At 41.9% G+C, this 18184-nt stretch overlaps 1 protein-coding gene across 4 annotated transcripts in view; it reads left to right on the forward strand.

Annotated features, from left to right (window-relative positions):
* Positions 1 to 18184, forward strand: part of ZBTB46 (zinc finger and BTB domain containing 46) — a 58032-nt gene that overhangs the window by 14775 nt on the left and 25073 nt on the right. For all 4 annotated transcript variants that reach the window (XM_074920554.1, XM_074920557.1, XM_074920555.1 and 1 more), the window contains one exon: positions 2128 to 3097. In XM_074920554.1, the coding sequence (XP_074776655.1) occupies positions 2128 to 3097 (970 nt within the window). The remainder of the gene's footprint in view (positions 1 to 2127; positions 3098 to 18184) is intronic.

The raw sequence follows: 18184 nt of genomic DNA on the forward strand, positions 1-18184 counted from the left end.
GCAATCTTGCATAACTTGACCTTTTGAATCATCAGGTGGCTCTCTAGAAGAAAGGTCCCGTGTCACGTATGTTCTGTGGGCTGAGAGGTGGTTTTCTAGCCAATGGTGTTGGCTAAACTGTCGCTATTTTGCTCCCATAGATGATAATAATAGCACAGACTAGGGGAAGGGGGCAAAGGTCTTATGGATCTGTATTCCACAGTACAGGAAACTTTCTTAATCATGGCTGTCCTAGGATTGCCCACTGCTGTGAGCCCGTTTGAACAGATGGGACTGAGTTTGTGTTTGAACTCGATGTATGTTAGAAGGTTGCTTTAAGCTCTCATCAGCCTCCTTACTGACAGTGCTTATATTTAACCATCTACATTTCAAGACTGTAAGACCTCAGAAGTACAGTGATTTTTGGTTTTATCAGCAACCACCAGTAGCCTGAATCCAGGCTTCTGAGGCGTGCGCCGGCCTGTAATTACATTTGAAATTTAGTCTTGTCAGCCGATACCAGTTTTACAGTTGTATGTTAACATGTAGGCCCACATACCAATTTTACAGTTGGAACTGCTTATATTGGAACAAAATTAAGTTTTTTGAGAGAAAGGAGTAGATATCCTTTATGTTGTGTGGCATCTTGGTGCTCTTAATCAGTTGGACCATTAAGCCACTGTTACACAGTATATAAATCTTGATTGCAAGTTCCAAATAAGTGGTGTAAGCCAGATGAAATGGCAGAGATGGATGCCAAGGGATTTGTAAGGCTGTGGCAGCAAAGGCAAGTATGGAGCTGCCAGGGCAGTAGCTGCTGAGGTTCGGTGTCGCAGAGAGTGCTTCATCAGTCTGTTCTGACGCTGCCAGTGTCCATCCTTAATACCTTGAGAGTCGTGAACTCGAAGTCCTCTCGCTTGAGAGACAGAATGTGTGGATACGTGTGACCTTGGGAGATGAAGGGCAGGGAGTTTTGGATGATGCTGGCCGGACCACAGAGCTGCGTGGCTGTGAGAAATGTATGTATGCGCTCCTCCACGTTGATGTGTTGCTCCTCTCGTATTTGTGCTTTGCAGGTGGAATAAAATTCAGTCTAAAAATATTAGTGCCACTGATTACTGTCAACATACTCACATTTAAGACCTTTTTTTCTCTTTTGGGGTGTAAGAGGAGGATAATTTGGAGCATAACTTACAAGATACACGTCTCTGCCATGCTGCTGGCACTGACTAGCCTTTTTTTGGATAATACTGTCAAATTTCATGAAAGGTGATCAGAAGTCATGTGAATTCTTCTCAGCTTGATGGATGCTTTGTTATTTGGGTCATAAGCATCCTTTCTAAAATGTGAATGTTTAGGTGATTATTAGAATTTCTCCATCCAAGATTTTAGGGTGGTTGTGGGGTAGACTCGGAGACGTAAAGCCAAGGAAATAACATGTTTTGTTGCAAAATTAAAAATCTCGTGCTTATAAGTAGTTAAGCTTCAAATAACGTTAATTTCATATGTCTAATCTATTGCCAGTTTAGTTCGGGTGGGGACTCAAAATTTTGTGATCTGTGGTCTTGGATTTGCCTGTTGCTCTTCTGACTTGAAAACAGTATTTATAGCCCCTCAACCGCAATATAGCAAGGGAAATAGCTGGTTTCAATTGGCTTTCGCTGTTGAGGATTTCAGCTATTCAGTGTGCTGTACATAATGCTTGTTCCCTTGAGGAAATTGTGTTACAGAGTGCTCTTCAATAGTTTGTCTCCATCAGCGTGGTTTTAAGCGTAGTTACCTCTTTCAAAACCAAACTTCACTGAACCCAAATGGTAAAAACTGACAGCTGTTTTACCCCAGTAACTTAAGACAGGTTTTCTTACAAGTCTGTAGTAATTTAAGGAAATGTTTCTCTGGGATGTTAGGAGCCACTGGAGGATTGAGCTTCAAATCTAGTCCCTTTTAACTTAAATTATTTGAAGTCTGGTAAAAATAAGCTGCATCCTGTAATGAATGTGCAGTCTTTCTAGGCAGTAGTGGCATTCTTTCAACATGAACCTGTTACTTAATTTGGTATAACTTGGGGTTTGTCTCAGTCTTTGAAAAAAAACACGTCTGTAAGCTTGTATTGGATTTTGTAATACTGTCATTTCCTTCCCCATACAGGACTTGTGGAAGAGGAAACACAAAGATTTCCAAATGAATAACCGAAAGGAAGATATGGAGATTGCTTCCCACTACCGTCATCTGCTGCGTGAGCTTAACGAGCAGAGACAACACGGCATCCTCTGTGACGTTTGCATTATAGTGGAGGGGAAGATATTTAAGGCTCACAAAAACGTTCTGCTTGGGAGTAGTCGCTACTTCAAAACGCTGTACTGCCAGGTGCAGAAAACCTCCGACCAGGCCACAGTCACCCACTTGGACATTGTAACCGCGCAAGGTTTTAAAGCAATCATAGACTTCATGTACTCTGCACACCTCGCCCTGACCAGCAGGAACGTCATTGAGGTGATGTCGGCTGCTAGCTACCTGCAGATGACAGATATTGTACAAGCCTGTCACAATTTCATCAAAGCAGCTCTCGACATAAGCATAAAGTCAGATGCCTCAGATGACCTCGTCGATTATGAGCTCGGAGCCCCTTCCAGCAGCAGTACGGATGCTTTGATTTCAGCAGTGGTGGCTGGCAGGAGTATATCTCCCTGGCTAGCTCGGCGAACAAGTCCAGCAAACTCTTCTGGAGATTCCGCTATTGCCAGCTGCCACGAGGGAGGGAGTAGTTACGGAAAAGAGGATCAAGAACCAAAAACAGACAGCCACGAAGACGTTTCATCCCAGTCTCTTTGGTCTAGTGACATGGGCTATGGGTCTTTACGTATCAAAGAGGAGCAGGTTTCCCCGTCACATTATGGAGGGGGCGAACTACCTTCTGCCAAGGATAGTGCAATACAGAACGCGTTCTCTGACCAAGGAGTAGGGGATGGCTGGCAACCCACCGGGCGCAGGAAGAACAGAAAAAATAAAGAAACTGTGCGGCATATTACGCAGCAGGTGGAGGATGACAGCAGGGCAAGTTCTCCCATGCCATCTTTTTTACCTGCCTCAGGATGGCCGTACAGCAGTCGAGACCCAAGTAAGTCCTCCTGATTTTTCATGGCTGACATTGAAAATGTTGAGTTAATTAGATCTGTTTACGGTATGATCTTATCAGTCTTTGAAATGTATTAGCTTGCCAGAAACTGAAAAATGTCAAAAACTGTGTTGCTGGCAATTCAAAAGAACCAAGCACTGCATGGTTCAGTCGGGAACTTCAGCATCGCAGGCTGGTTCTCCTGTGAAAGAAGTTGGTAGTTTTGTTTTGGCCTTGAACCGCCAAAACACCATTGTAATTGTTGGAATTTGTGAGAGGAAAGGTTGGAATTTATTTTAGCAGGTGTGCAAGCTGATGTCAAGGTTGAAGAATTTTCCTTGCATGTAGATTGATGGGGTAATTACACCACACACAGGTGTAATTCAGTGTTAACAATGCTATCTTCAGTAATTCCTGATATTCAGGTGTCACTTTCTCACGTGTAAGAAAACCACCATAGCTTGTTGCTAGTAATGGCAAGATAAGTGTTTAGTAACTCTTAAGAATAATGTGGAGTTTTGAGGTGTTACTAAGGCTTAAACTGTATTTTGATGTGTGACTACCTGTAGTCTGAGATGAGTGGCTGCTTTGAAAGTGTGTAGCCAGAGAGAAAAATGTTTTCTCGGCTTCTTTTGAATCTTCAGTAGTTACTTTTCTGTCTCAAGATAATTGTTCGATTTGATTCATTAATCACTGGCAGTTAATAGATCCAGGAATCCTGTTGATACGGGAGTTTGGGTGTTTTTTTCCCCTAAGGCCTTTAAGGGAGGGTGGTATTAAACTCCCTGAAGCTGACTTGAAGAACGCTGTGCTGTGAGTTAGCCTGTGTTTCACTGCATACCAGAATCCAAGTCAGCCAGGAGAAGGGTGTGTGAGATTATATACCCTTATGTTGCCAAATTCAGATGAAAAAAGCAGTATAAATAGTACTGGAAGTCTGAAGAGTCTTTATGGGCTGAAAAAGGACATTTAAGTTGCTTACATACTGAAGTTTAAATGTGGTTTTCATTGAACGGGTAACCTCTACAAATGTCTGTAGATTTATTATGTTTTACATTATCTGCTGCAGCAGGCTTGCATGTAATTATTGTAATTGGCTGATGATAAAATCTAAACAACATGGGTTAGAAGAAAAATGCGAGATAACAGTGATTTATGATGAATCCGGGGTTTATAATGCATATATTTTTATATTGTTTTGAATGAAGATTCAGCAGGGATTGCCTGGTATGCTGTTCACACGCAAATATTTTTCGCTTTCATGGCATCCCATAAAAACAACTCAATCCCTTGTACTGCCCGTGAGGTGTGGGGGGGGTCAGATGGGTATATGACACAAAACCACACGTGTTGGAGAGACTGCGGAAACAGTACTGCAGCTCTGATCATCTTGGCAAATGGGTTATAAATTGAATGTCTTTATTGAAAACAGTGCAAAATGTACGAGATTGACATAAGGCTGAGGGGTCTGGTGGAGTTGAGAACAGTCAGTGTGAGGTTAATGGTTGGACTGGAGGATCTTCAAGGGCTTTTCCAACCGAGATGATTCTGTAAGATTGTATTACTGGAAGCTGCACGAAGTTTAGATCATTTAATTCCCAGTTGTTAAGGAATTAAGTAGAAGTGGCCTTTTCTTTGACAGCTGTTTGCAGATGAGAGGAAGATGGCTTTGGGTGTTGACTCAGCGCAGTGTTGAGACAGCACATCAGCAGGCACAGTCAAATTATTTGTTCCAAAACTTGTCTTAAATGCGCTTTCCAATAAAAGAGGCGTTTCTAATGATGGGAAAGGGGAAGCTGAATGGTGGTGGTTGGGAGAGTAGTTTCAGTATCCACTAGTACTGGTAAAGCAAAAGGAAAAACTGAAGGGCAACCCTTCTCCCTGTCCCAAACCAGAGGGATGTCAGAACCGACCAGGCCCAGGGGCTGCGTGTGCTGGCAGTGGGCAGCCAGTCTGCAAAGTAAAAGCAACCGTGCTGGGCAGGGGGGATGTTGGGACACTGAGCTGCTCACGGTTTCCCCACATTGGCCATCTGGAGAGGTGAGCTGGCGTGAAATATTCCTTTCTGCCCAGCTGAAAAGGGATGTTTCTGTGCGCTGTGGGATGGGTGTGTATCTGCATGCCATGGGGAAGCACACAGGAGGAACCCTGCGTGCATTTTAGGTTGAATTTTCTTGTCTTTTTTGGGGACTTTTTGGGTATGAATTCAGAGGGTTTCAGATCTCTGTGTGTGTTCATTTTCATCCAACACTTGGCCATCTGGTCAGCAGCAAGCCTCTCGCCTGCTTCTGTCCATAGATGCGTGGTTTGGGTGAAATCAGAACTGGTGAGGTTGCTTCTCTTTCAGCATGCAGTGAAGGCGCCCCTGCTCCCCCAAACCATCTCTGTCCTGGTCCCTACAAGCAGAAGGGTCTTTAGGGCTCGCATTAATATTTCCCATCTCCAGCAGGTGGAAGCAACCCTCTTGTGAACTGCTCCATCTCCTGGGTTGCCAAGCTACAGGGTTCTGCTTAGGTTCATTATTGGGACCCCAGGTTCTTTGTTTTTCTGCTAGAATTCAGAAGTAGTTGAGGGGTGTTGCAAACTTAGGTCCTGTGCATGAAGAAAAAACTACTCTCTTGTGTGAAAGCAGGTAATGGCAAGCGTCTGCACCGTGTAATGAGTATTTAGGATGTATTTAAATTTCAGCTTGAAGTTGTCTTTGATTTAGTAGGGTCAGGTTTCATTCTTTAAAACAGACTTCATAGTCTAGGGCTCTTTTTTTTTTTTTTAAACTTCATTTATTTAGAAGTGTCCCTATCTGTATTGTTCATGTCTAAGATGAAAAGGTACTCCTTTGCTGAGGAAATGGGTGTTGAATGTTCTTTCATAAGTAGCTAAGAGGAAAAAAGTTACCTAGAACTCTTTGTTCTTTGAGGCTCCTTCACTTTTGTGATCTATTCAGTTATTTTAAGATGCTCCTTGTTCAGTCTGAAAGCCCTCACCGTGGGATAATTCGGGTACCATTTGCAAATGCCTCTATACTGGAGGACTAACGCAGACTTTCTGGCAATGCAAAAACTGAGGTAGGCGAGAGAAGCCATCTTAAAAGCTCAGTGGTGGTGTCTTCCTTCTGAAATTGTTGACTGCGTTTCAGCACAATGCAATCGGTGTTTTGGAAGGTGGATCTTGCAAGTAACCATTCCATCACCCTTTTAATTCAGTGGTTATTTGGGGCAGTATACTTCACAGATTAAACTACTTTCCTACTGCTAGCTAAGGATTACATAATTGATGTTATGTTGCAAAGAAACTCAAAGAAACTTTGCATTTTGAAACGACTAACAGCTGGTTTGTAGTGGTGCTTCTTTCAGTGGGAAACAGATGTCCTTATCAATATGGGCAGGGTGTGTTAAGGAGTCCCAAATACGTAAGTAGACTGTGCTTAAATATGATGTAGTGGGGTCTCAAAGTCACTGATTTTTTTTTTTAATTGAAAGGATAAGAAAATTCTTTCTGTATCAGTTGATTAATTTCCAGATGTTGGTGGGGTCCTGCTGAGAGGCTTGGAATTTGATCACACTATGGATGAAAATAAAAGGGAGTGTCTGGAGTAGTCTTATTAATGGTAATCTAACATCATGGAAATAGCCACTGAAGCAAGAGATTGTTCATGTTTCCCATGGAGAATATATCTTCTTCATCCAAGAAAGAATAATAAAACAGGATTTGCAAAAGAATCCAAACTAAGTTGAGATGCTAGATTGAGAGGGTGATTAAGCTCTCGGTTCCTACAGGGTGGTAGCAGTCACGCACAAAGATTGATGAGCACTATCTTTTCGTGCTAGTTCCAATTTGTTAATTTGGATTCACTGTTTAGCATAAAACACGTTAGGTTTTTCCTTTCTCATCCTGTTTGGGTTGTTCAGGATGTCAGTCTGTCCTTCCTTGTATGAAACATTCATATATATGTTTTCCTCACCGAGCCGTGTTAACTTGGAACAGCAGTTCTCCAAAGTAAACTGAAGGATGGGCTTTTATAAATAATAACTTTCTTCATAACTGAGCCAAGAAGAATTTCCTCTACAGACCTGCCAAAATAACAGGTCTGTCTTTTATTTTAACCTGTTTCCTTGAATTCCATAGGTTTTCTAAAGAAACACACTGCTATTTGTTAGTCTTTAATATCAAAGATGCCTACAAAATGCAGAAGTAGTCTTGTGCCTTGAGCATCTTAATTTTCTTTAGGCTGCTGTTGCTTTAACACTGCTGGATAAAGTTTTTACAGGATTACACGTCCTGAGTGCATGGACTACAGGATCAGGTGGTATTTAAAAGGCTCTCGCTGAAGAGGATAGTTATCTTCACTAGAAGAGTTGTTAAGCTAGCAAAATGTTGCTGGTTTTGCCTCTTTATATAATGGAAAACTCTGTCATTTGGAGGGTGTCTTTTGAAGAATTTATTGATGGTTCTATTAATGTGTTAGCTCAAGCATAGTAGTTATGATTCAGGAATTTATTTCGAAGGAAGTACTCCCACACATCTTCTGAGTGTTTGCACCCTAAAGCTGCAAGTGAATTTTTGTGTGCCAATTGACTGTGAAATGAAGCTAATTATTTTCAAAACAGAAGAGTCATTTTTAGAGATGCTACAGTTTGAGAACTTTCTGCTTTACTTTGGTTACAAATAGTGAAAATGTTGTATTCTGTAAGAGCTTCAGGACTTAAGTAAGCCCGGAATAGTGACCTTCATGAGGAGGATGGACAGGGCTTCCCTGTATCCTTCTGACTTTGTAGAGTTCTGAATTCCTTTAATATTTTCCCATCAAAATCTTTAATTATGCACAAGTTTCCTCCCTTGTGGTGAGGAGACATTTCAGTTCATCATTTTCCAATGACACAAGCTGATTTCAGTGCCTGCTGCAGGGAGTTGTGCTACTGGCTCTCCGTGAAGACTGGAGGCAGCTGGTGTCGGAAGCCTTTTCCTATCCCTTTTTCTGTCTTTGTTTCTAGGGAGCAAATTATGATTACAGGAGTTGTTGGCGAGCACAGATGCTTAACAGTTGGATCATATAGTGAGCTTATATTTCAGAAGGCTTCTGAGGGAGGCAAGAAAGAGCTCGGTCTAGATGAACTCTCAACTGATTTTGTGCAGGTGAGGTCTCTGGACCTGTCTGAGCGCAGGTAGGTGAATGTGTAGATTGTCATTTTATAGGATAATTTTATTCTTACAAAAAAGTCTTTTTCTCACCAAGCTACCGGACTTCCTGTAACTCTTTCACATTTTCAATGCAAATCTTCAAATCTTTCTTTGATTTAAAAAAAAATTTCTATTATTATTTAAAAATACAGTGAAAATTCCATTGTTTCTGTTGTGATATATGGCAAGCATGTTAGTCCCAGCAGTGGAATAGAAGCCTTGCATAATGACAGGAGGAAAAACTTGAGCGTGGTGTTTGTATTCAGGGTTCAGGTGTTTAAGGAACTCTTAAACTCTTAAAATCTTAGGAAGATTTTTGTTTTGCAAAACCTGTATAATACTCCTGGCTTTACATGATGCTTTATAATAATCAGTTTACCTGTCCTGAAGAGCTGGTGTTTAAAAGAGAAGAAAAAAGATGATCTGTAGGCTAGAACTGAAGGTTAATATTAGTGAAGAAGTAAAGAAAATGTAGCGTGAACGAGCTCAGAAAGCATGTGGTTCTGCAGTCAGAGGTGGAGGCTATTTAGTGCGAAGGATTATGCCAACATGGAATGGTGGTAAAGGGAAGGAGAGGTGGCATGGCATAGGAGAGAAATAAGGAGCAGGAAGAGGGATTATAGAAAAAGAGAACTAAGAACAAAGAGCCTGAATTTAGTGTAGTAAATGTGGTATTTGAGACAGATTGAAGAGATGAGGGAGCAGTGTTAAACCAGAACACACCTCTACCAGGAATATCGAGCATTAAGGCACACTGAGTGAACTGATTTTTAGGCTTTTGCACCAGCTATTCCCATTAGAGATAGATAAACCTCACTGAGACTAACACTCTCCTGTCCAGTCATTCTTCACTCTTCTTTTTAACTTCTGCAACCCAATCTTAAAAACCTTTTGCTCCGGCTTGAAATGCAGCTGCAGAGTAAATTAATAGCGTTCCCATGTGCTGTTCTGCCTTGTCTGTCTCCCATCAGTGGCACACTGATCCCTCTACTCTGGCCTATCCAAAACTTCTCACCCTGCTCTTCAAAAAGTGCATGAAAAGCCTTTTTTTTTTTTTTTGAGATGTGGAATCACATACTTGAAACTATTCATCCTACCTAAAATAAAGATATATTGGTAAATTGTGGGTTTTTATGGGGTGAAAACAAATGTATTGAAGGAGTTGCAAAGGGAAGTCTTAGGATTGAAAGCACGCGGTGTTGAAATGATCCATGTAGTGTGGCAGCCAAAAAAAAAAAATCACTGGGATGGAATACGGGCATTTACTCTTCATTTAAATGGATGTTGCCTTGAAGAGATGGAGCCTCCAATCCATCTGCCATGGTTTGAGTTGTGGTTGCAGTGTAAAAACTTAAGGCATGTGTTTAAGTATTTGTTACAGCCGCGAATGAGAACTAGGCTGGTTAAAATTCCTGTTGTCAGATTAATATCTGATGTCCTAAAACAACATGGGGTCAACTTTTAGTAGTTTCCTACTGTTAGTTCATTATTTAGATCAGTCTTCTATGCTCAGTTTTGGAAAGATCACTTTTTAAGGAGGATAGATGTTTTGAATCAAAATGTTCAGCTTATTGGAAAGCTGTTGGAGTGTTTTTGAGGGTAGGTAACAGTAAATTACAAATTGCCTGCCACTTGGAAAATTAAGTTAATTACTGCATTTTTCCACCTGCTTTTCATGTAGTTACAGTTACGGAGCAAGGTACTAAAATTTGTTTTGCTACAAATGAGGGAGTTTTAATGATGTTTTTATTGGGGAGATATTTCGATGCCTTAAGCAGTGGCAGTCGGCGATGCCAGGCTTTCTTTCGCAGCCAGACCTGGAGGGGTTACAGATTTGTGCTCTAATGCCACCCCCGAAATCAGCTTAGCCCCTGTTCTGCATTCCTCTGGCGCTTACCGAGCTGCCCAGGTTTCTAGACCGTCTTTGGTACTCTCTTCTTGTGCATGAAGTATCCAGTTTGCTGTGTGGAGGTGGCTGCTAGTTGCAGCAAAATGCAAAACCAAGCCAAAAAAACCCCCCAAACCATTGAGCCCCCCGACTGCTGTGTCCGTATGCTGAATTTTGCAGAAACATTGCAGAGAGGGCTCAGTGGATAATTTCGGTTCTCCGTATCGCCACAGTTACAAGCTAACAAAACTATTAGGATGCAGTATTTGCAGGAATAACTCTTTTGAGTTTCTGTTTTTAAAGGGTTAGGTCAGGTTATTTTCAAGTTTGGAAACTAAAATCATTGCTTTAAACCCAGACACTTATTCCCTGGCTACACCCTGGCTTTAAAATGGTTCCACCCTAAACCAGCTTTAGCTCAAAGCTCAGTGTCTGTTTCCTTTTCCCCACCCTGCATTCCATTTTCCCCAGGCTCCAAAGCCCTCCTCCTCCTCCTCCTCCTCCTCCTCTTCCTCCTCCCTGTGGTAGCAGCCGTGAGACTGTTAATCTGCTTTAACTCCAGAGATCAGAGGCACTTCCCCTCTCTCCAGTGCCCTTCTCACTATTTCATTTGTTCCTTGTGCCAAGGTTACCCTAGGCTCATCTTTACAGAGATCCCAACCTTTCGAAGAAAGATTTTTTTTATTCTTTTTTTTGTTTGTTTGTTTCTTTACTGAAATTGCAAGTGAGAAATCAAGAAGGTTTTACTTTTAGCATTAAAAAAATTCTAATCCTACTTTGCATTCATCACTGTTCAGGACTTTCACTTTCCTATTTGAAGCGCTGCTTTTGCATTAAAACAGTAGGAATTAATTCTTTAGATGCAATGCCCTAGGAACTCAGCCCAAAAACTGACTTTGCTGCATTGATCTCAGATTATTTATTTTTTTTTTTAAACATTTCTTACAGGCACTTATTTCAAAAGGTAAATATTTTTCTGAGGATTTTCAAAGGTTATAACTCAGCATCCTGTCATATCATGAGTACTAGTGTTCATATTTAATGTGATACTTGAGTGTTTTATTTTTGTCCCTTCATGTTTCTGTCCATGTGCAGATGTGCAGCAAGAGACGGGAGCAGCAGAGAGTAACATCAGTCCTTTTACTGTGTGAGTTATGAGACTTAGAAAAGAGGTTAAGCTCACAGTAAACCTTAGTATTTTTAAAGTGAATCTGCTTGAAGTTACTGTACAATTCTCTGCATATTGTGTGGAATCAAGAGCATGGCTTAAGGTATTTCTGCACTGCCCAGTCATTCCTGCTCCTGCAAGGACCATTTTATTATTCCATTTTAGAATAGTTTCAAAACCAGTTAACTCATCCAATTTAACCACTTCTCTCTTCTTTGGATTCAGGTGTTCTGTTGTATCTTTCTTTGGGGAAGATCAGCTTGTTGACCAGGTTTACTCTGTAGCCCTACGAGCAGTTGAGTTGACGTCACGAACAGGCTGTGGGAGAGCAGAAACAAGCAGCTGGGTTTGGGGCCAGGAGCTCCTTTTGCTGACACAGACCATGGAAAAATAGCTGCAGAATTTGATTCGATGTTAGAGAAACAAATATTACAGGAAAGAGATAAAAACTGATTATTTTTTTCAGATACTTGGAGGAGTGGAGGGAATTTTCCAGTTGATACTTGTAGACTGATTACTGTTTTGAGGAAAACAAAGATGGCGATATACTTGTGCTTCTAGAATACCACTGCAGAAATATCAATGTAAAACCAGGTTGTATTTGTGTAGAACAAGCCTGTTTTATTTTAGAAATGCTATTCTAGAGGTACTGAGGAGAATGTTTCTGTTGGTAAAACATAGATGGAGAACATCCTATGGCTGTAGGCTTGAAAATTATATTCAAGCCTGTATGATGAATGCTGGCTTTCAGTTGGCACGGCCTCCCCCTGAGCACTCCAGAAATAGTCACAGCATTGGAAATTTGCAGTTTTATGCAGGATGTTGTTTCTCAGCGATTCAGATCCCAACAGTGCAGGGCAGTGTCCCAGGTCACTCTGCTTTGAATCACGGTTGAGAAGCTGTAGTGGGACTCAAACCTGGAAGGAGAGGGATGGGAAAGTGCAGCCTGAAGGAGACCACGCTTTTGGTTCCATAAACATTCACTTAAGATATCTTACGGTCTTTAACATAAAAGCAGTTTTTAACCATCATATATGTTGTGGTTAAATATCTGTGTTTGCCTGATAGTTTCCCGAGTTGTGAAATTGGAGCTTATTTTGAACGCTGTGCACATTTATTATATCCACATGTGTACTATTATGTTTGTAAAATAGTGCTAATCAAAACCAATATAGCTCATGGCATCACTTCTCTATGTAAATATTACAGTATGGGAGAATGCTGGGTTTTGCTTAACAAATAGTAAGTTGTGCAATGCTTTTGAAGGATTCCTGCTAGAAAGGAGGGGGTATCTGAAACACAAGCTTCAAGGATATTTTTAGCAGCTGGTAGAAGATTGTCTTTTTTTCTACCAGCCAAGGTGCTCCTTTTTAATTTTTATCCCCAAGAAAAAAACACTAGGAAATTAAAAGTTGTTTGTTTTTTTTTTTTTCCCTGTAAGTTTAAAAATTAATTATGTCTTTTGCACAGAAGGAGATCAAGTCAAATCTTCCTAAACCTATGCAAGAAACATCATTCCTGAAATTTTAGATGGAATCTACTGTCAGGCAGATCTGTATACTTGACACAAATAGATAGAAGAACCTCAGAAAATTAAGTCTTTGATTTCATATAAGTTTTTTTTCCAGAAGAGTTCAGCTCAGGTCATAATTTGGCAGTGTCCTTGAAAGAAAAGCTGAGTTTAAGTGGCTCCCACTTTCCCTTGGTACTTAACTGCACCCCCACACTCTCCTGCAGTTGTTCCGGTGAAAATGTCTGTACAACCATGTAGTGAACCGGATTGGGGAACTGATCTGGGTTTAAAAATAACTTTTTTAATAAACCAGTTTATTTTTAATATATTAGTTCCTGTCTCGAGTTCACCTCACAACTATCCACACAGTCTTGGTACAACTGAGGGAGTAGCAGGGGAGGATGCAGGAATGAGCATGGGGGTGGGAGAGGTTGCTGATGTTGGGGCATCTTCCCTCACAGCCCTCTGCCCTTTCTGCTTGTCATATTGTAAACAAACAAACAAAAAAGGTACATTTACTACAACACTAAAAATTATCCAGCTGTGTGCAGGAGATCCTAAACAACTACCCCAGAAAGCACGAGGCCAGTGTCCATTCCAGGTAGCTTCCAGGCTGATGCTGTTCACTTTGTTCGTTAGCAACTTGGGTGGTGGGATGGAGCAAACCCTCAGCAAGTTGTTGGATGACACCAGCCTGGGAGGAATGATTTGCTGGAAGGCAGCGGTGCCAGAAACAGCATGAATTCAACAAAGACAAATGTGAAGTCCTGCACGTGGGACAGAATAACCCCGTGCACCAGAATAGGTTGGCAGCCAAGGAGCGAGAAAGCAGCTTTGCAGAAAATGTGTTCTGGTGAGCAAGGAGCTGAAGAGGGGCTGCGAAGGCTGGCTGCGTGCTCAGCAGTACGTAGCGTGTCAAGGGAAGCGAGACCACGTCTGGAGTACAAGATCCAGTTTGGGGATCTCCAGGAGAAGACAGACTTTGACAAGCTTGAGCAAGCCCAGCCGAGGCTATGAAGATATTGTGTACGTGGAGAGGCTGAGGCAGCGTGGCTTAACCTTGAAGAAAAGGGGGTGGATGGGTTGTCCAGAGCCAGACCCTTCTCAGATGTGTATGGAGAAAGGATGAGAAGTAACAGACACAAGTTATAGGAAGGGAGATTCTCATGGGCTAAAAGAAGGGAATTCTTCACAGAATGGTCAATCGGTGGCGGAAGGGCCTGGAGAAGTTGTGGTATCGCTCCCCCTGCAGATACTCAGATCTTGATTATACACAGCCCTGAGCAACTGGATCTAACTCCAAATGTAGCTGTGAAATCGCTTTCAATCTAATTTATCCTATGATTTTTAAAACTGGACCCAGTTAATGCAGCAGTAACGCTGCCACAAGCCAGGACGGCTACGTGCTCGCTGTCTGTTCGTCCCACCACTAAAGACGTAACTTCAGTTGCTGTTTTCAGTCTGTACTTTCCTCGGTGTTTGCCTTTCTGTTCCTGACAGCAAGTCTGTCTTTCCTTCCCTTCACCTTTCCACCCTATGTAGAGAGCGAATACTCCCTCCCCCTGTAGACTTTGCTGTGGAGTTTTTTTTATGTGCTTTGTTCTTACATGTGTTAAAAAGAATACACAATATGACTTGCCAGCCCTGCTTCGCGTTCGCCTATGGGAGGGAAAGTATTTGGTGGACTTAGCTGGGGGTTCTACTGTTTATGACTGTCAAGTGTGCTTTATAAATAAGAGTAGGATATAAGATTATCCAGGGTTTCTTTAATTAGCTCCAGACAGTTGTGGGATCTTGCTGTCGCCCCTAGCTTTGGCAAGTGTCCACAAAATGCAGGGAGCCAGAGACTGTGGCTGGGTTTAGTTGACAGTGCTACTGCTGTTGGGTTAAAAGGATGCTGGTGAAATGGGCAGGGCCGTGGCGTTTGTCCTGGTGAAGCACCTGAAGGCTTAAATTCTGCTAAACCAGGTACGGCCGCTGTGAGATCGGGTGAGCTATGTGGGAAGGGTGAGGACACTCTCTGGGATAGGAGGCGGCTTGAACTGCCGTTGTCTTTGGAGGCTGTGGGGACTCGTCTGGAGCCGATGAGTTTACTCCAGGTGCTGAGCAGCGATAACCTCCCGTTGAAAAAGGTGTGCTTGGAGGGATGGCTCGTGCTGTGCAGAGAAGCGCTACGTCCGAGGGGAGTTGAGGAGAGGTTGGAAGGGCTCCTGAAATTTGCTGGGGTGAGAGGGAGAACTTAGAAAAACTGGCTTAAAGCTTTGGCTATAAATGATAAGCTAAATACTGTTGCGCTTCTTTCAAGGACCGCGGCGTTTGCTGGCTGCCTTCCCCCAGCTCGCTGGCGGTCGGGTCACTTTGATTAGGTAGGCAGTCGCTTGACAACGCGTGTCACGCGACCTCATCATCCTGGAAGCTCGGGAGACCGAGGGGGAAGCGTTACTGCTTTGTATTTCTGCCAAACACAAGGGGACTTTGAAGAGAAGATGACAGACTTCTCGGATCTCCTCTTACCTTGAGACTGTAATGAAAAGAGCAATATTGAGGCATAGCGACCTGGCAAAACGTTGCCTTTAGTTCTTGGGGAAGAGCTTGTTTCTGCTTTGAATTTTCCAGCAACAGATGTGATCTTGTCTGGCTTTTATTCACGCCTTTCTTCTCATGCGTTTAGTCCTCCAGCTACAGATTTTTAGAAGATGTTCAACTATGTACATGAGAGAGCAGGAATGAAAGTTGAAAGAGGAGAAAATTACTTAAAAAAAAGAGATTATGAAAGAGAATAATAGCATTGGGAGTCTGGGAAACAACAGAAAACACATCTGGGGGTTTACTGAAAAGGTAACAACACAATACAAACAAGAAATAAGTGTGAAAGAAGCAGACACTGAGGAGCTGAGTTTAAACTGTAAAGAGGAAAAAATGACTGAAGCAGGGAGAAGAAATACAAGAAAAAAAAGAGGGTTTGTGTTAAAGTAATTAATTAAAGTACTTAAATGGATTCTTTAAAATGAAGAAGCTTTTCCTTGGTCTTTCTGAGATGACATGTATTTTTTTGGTTGTTTGACTAGGTTTAATGCTTTTTACTGTCAATTTTCTCCTAGGTTTTGGAAAACAGTTTGTCACATGAACATTCAGATACTTTCAGTAAGTTGCATCACCTTTATTTCTGCTGTAGCCCTTTTCAAGGGGCTGGCAGATGTCTGTAGTACTGCCTGATTTTCTGACTAGTGCAGCTTGGTTTTCTCATACCTGGGTTTGTGACAGGAGCTCAGTTTTATATGACTGAGGTAATCTTTTATTTTAATGGTAGTAGCGGCTTGCCTGATGATAAATGGGATTTCTGGTCTGGATTTGAGCTTCGCATAGTGTAGCAAAGCAAAGGAGTTTCCTGTGGCTGTACTTCCCTTGCAGAGCAAGCAGACAGTTCACTTTTGTTTTGCCCAAGTGTAAATGTCTGCGCAACAGCCACCCCGTGGGTGTTTGGGGTGTCGTACTGGCGTGAGCATTATTCCTCTTTATAGATTTGTTAAAGCCTGGTCAGCGTGGCTGGGAGTGAAGTGTGTTTTGTCGTGCTGGGATGTGTGATCTCTGTGAGAATATATTCCTTTTGCGTTAGGCTTTCATGTGTAGATAAGAACTTCGCCAGTTCAGTGTTGCTTTTGGAGTTTCAGAGATGCATTGGAATACTGTTGCCAAAATTGTTAAAAAATAGGCCCCGTGTTTTATTTGAAAATAAAAAATAATAATTAAAAATATTCATCCAAGTCAACAAACTAATAAAGCTTTTCTAAAGCTTCCGTGTTTTGGAAAGTAGGCTGGTGTGGTAGAATAACTGCAAAATAATTATTTGCTAAAGAGACTAATGAGCTTGGTTTTTTAGAGCAGCATTAATCCCGTGTTTAGCTTGCTGCCCCCGATCGGGATTTCCTGCGAGCGGTGCCTGGAATCCGGGCAGTCGCAGGGACTGTCTCAGCGGTGTGAAAAATGAGATGTGGAGGAGTTGGATGGAGCTCTCGGGCTGCCATGTGACCCGCTGCCTTGAATAATTGCAGAATAGAAGCTCATTTACTAAAGCTTGGTTTATGTACTGTTGAAGCACTGTAGTAAACAGTTTAGATTACCAGGAAGTGACGGATACTTTTGATTCATATAATTCTTTGGCTAAATGTTGTAAAAGAAGCTGTATTCCAGCAAAAAGGGAGAAGTGGTTTTGGAGGCGCTGTGAAGAGGAACTTCATGCATTTTTGGGTTTTGGTGCACTGAGAATATTTTAGTACTTCTGTGACGAAGTGGATATTTATTTTGCCTTAATATGTATTTGATTAGGTTACATCAGCTATAAATACTAGAAGCTCTAAAGCCTCTATTTCACTGTCTGTCTCTAATCTTGGCTTTTGAGGAACATTTAATGTCTTGTTGTGGTTACAATTAATCTGCGTGTTTTAGCAATTAGTGTTTATGTGCAGCAGGCAGCAGCGGATTCTGGCAACTGTCAATCAGCATCTGTAATTGGCTATGGAAAAGGACGGGAGAAAACGCAAGGTGATTTACTGCCTGCCCCGTTATTTGGCAACACCGTTTTGTTGACAAACACGCTTTCTGGCCTGAGTTATTTGCTGTGATTTGCCGTGTGGGTGGTGAGGAGCAGAGGAATGGCTTTGATTTGATAAAGCTGACTGTTACATTAGCAGTTTAATGGGCTAGAATTTACTTTCTTCGCCACTTTTTGTAGCAGCTGCTGTTTTTTAAACTCTTGTAACTTCCCTTTATGTGGAAATGTTTGTTTTTAATACAAATTTCATTATCACCTAGAGAAATGCATATACCTGTTAACCGCTCACTCGGTGACAGAGGCATGACAAAATATGTAAAAATTCAAAGCAATTGAATTCTTCTTGGCTAAGATTTGATAAAACGGATCGTATGAGATTATAGAAGCAAAACACAGACGGAGGAGGGAAAGTGGTTTGGTTTAAAGAGCCTCTCTGATAGTTTGCAGAGTTGCTGCTGGTGTGTTTGCAGCCCCCAGCCTTGGGTATTCCGTACATCTCCGGGGTGTAGGAGTACTCTGCTAATGATTGTTTTTTTCTTTATTGTTTGCTTTGAGGCTTTTTGTTTTTGAAAGGAAGTGGAAAAACTTACCAGTAAGAGGTACTGGCAGTACAGCACAGCCCAGTAAAGTGAATCTGAATGTGTTAAGGGATCTGGCGTGACCTTGGCTGGGGCTGGGGAGTTCAGACTGATCCCAGCTCCGCGGGCTGGACACCTCGAGCAAGTCACCACGTCTTTCTCTGGCAGTTACCACCTGTAAAATGAGATGAAAATAATAATCTTCCTTTAGCT

Source organism: Athene noctua, chromosome 16 (assembly GCF_965140245.1).
Source record: "Athene noctua chromosome 16, bAthNoc1.hap1.1, whole genome shotgun sequence".
Taxonomy (NCBI): Eukaryota; Metazoa; Chordata; class Aves; order Strigiformes; family Strigidae; genus Athene; species Athene noctua.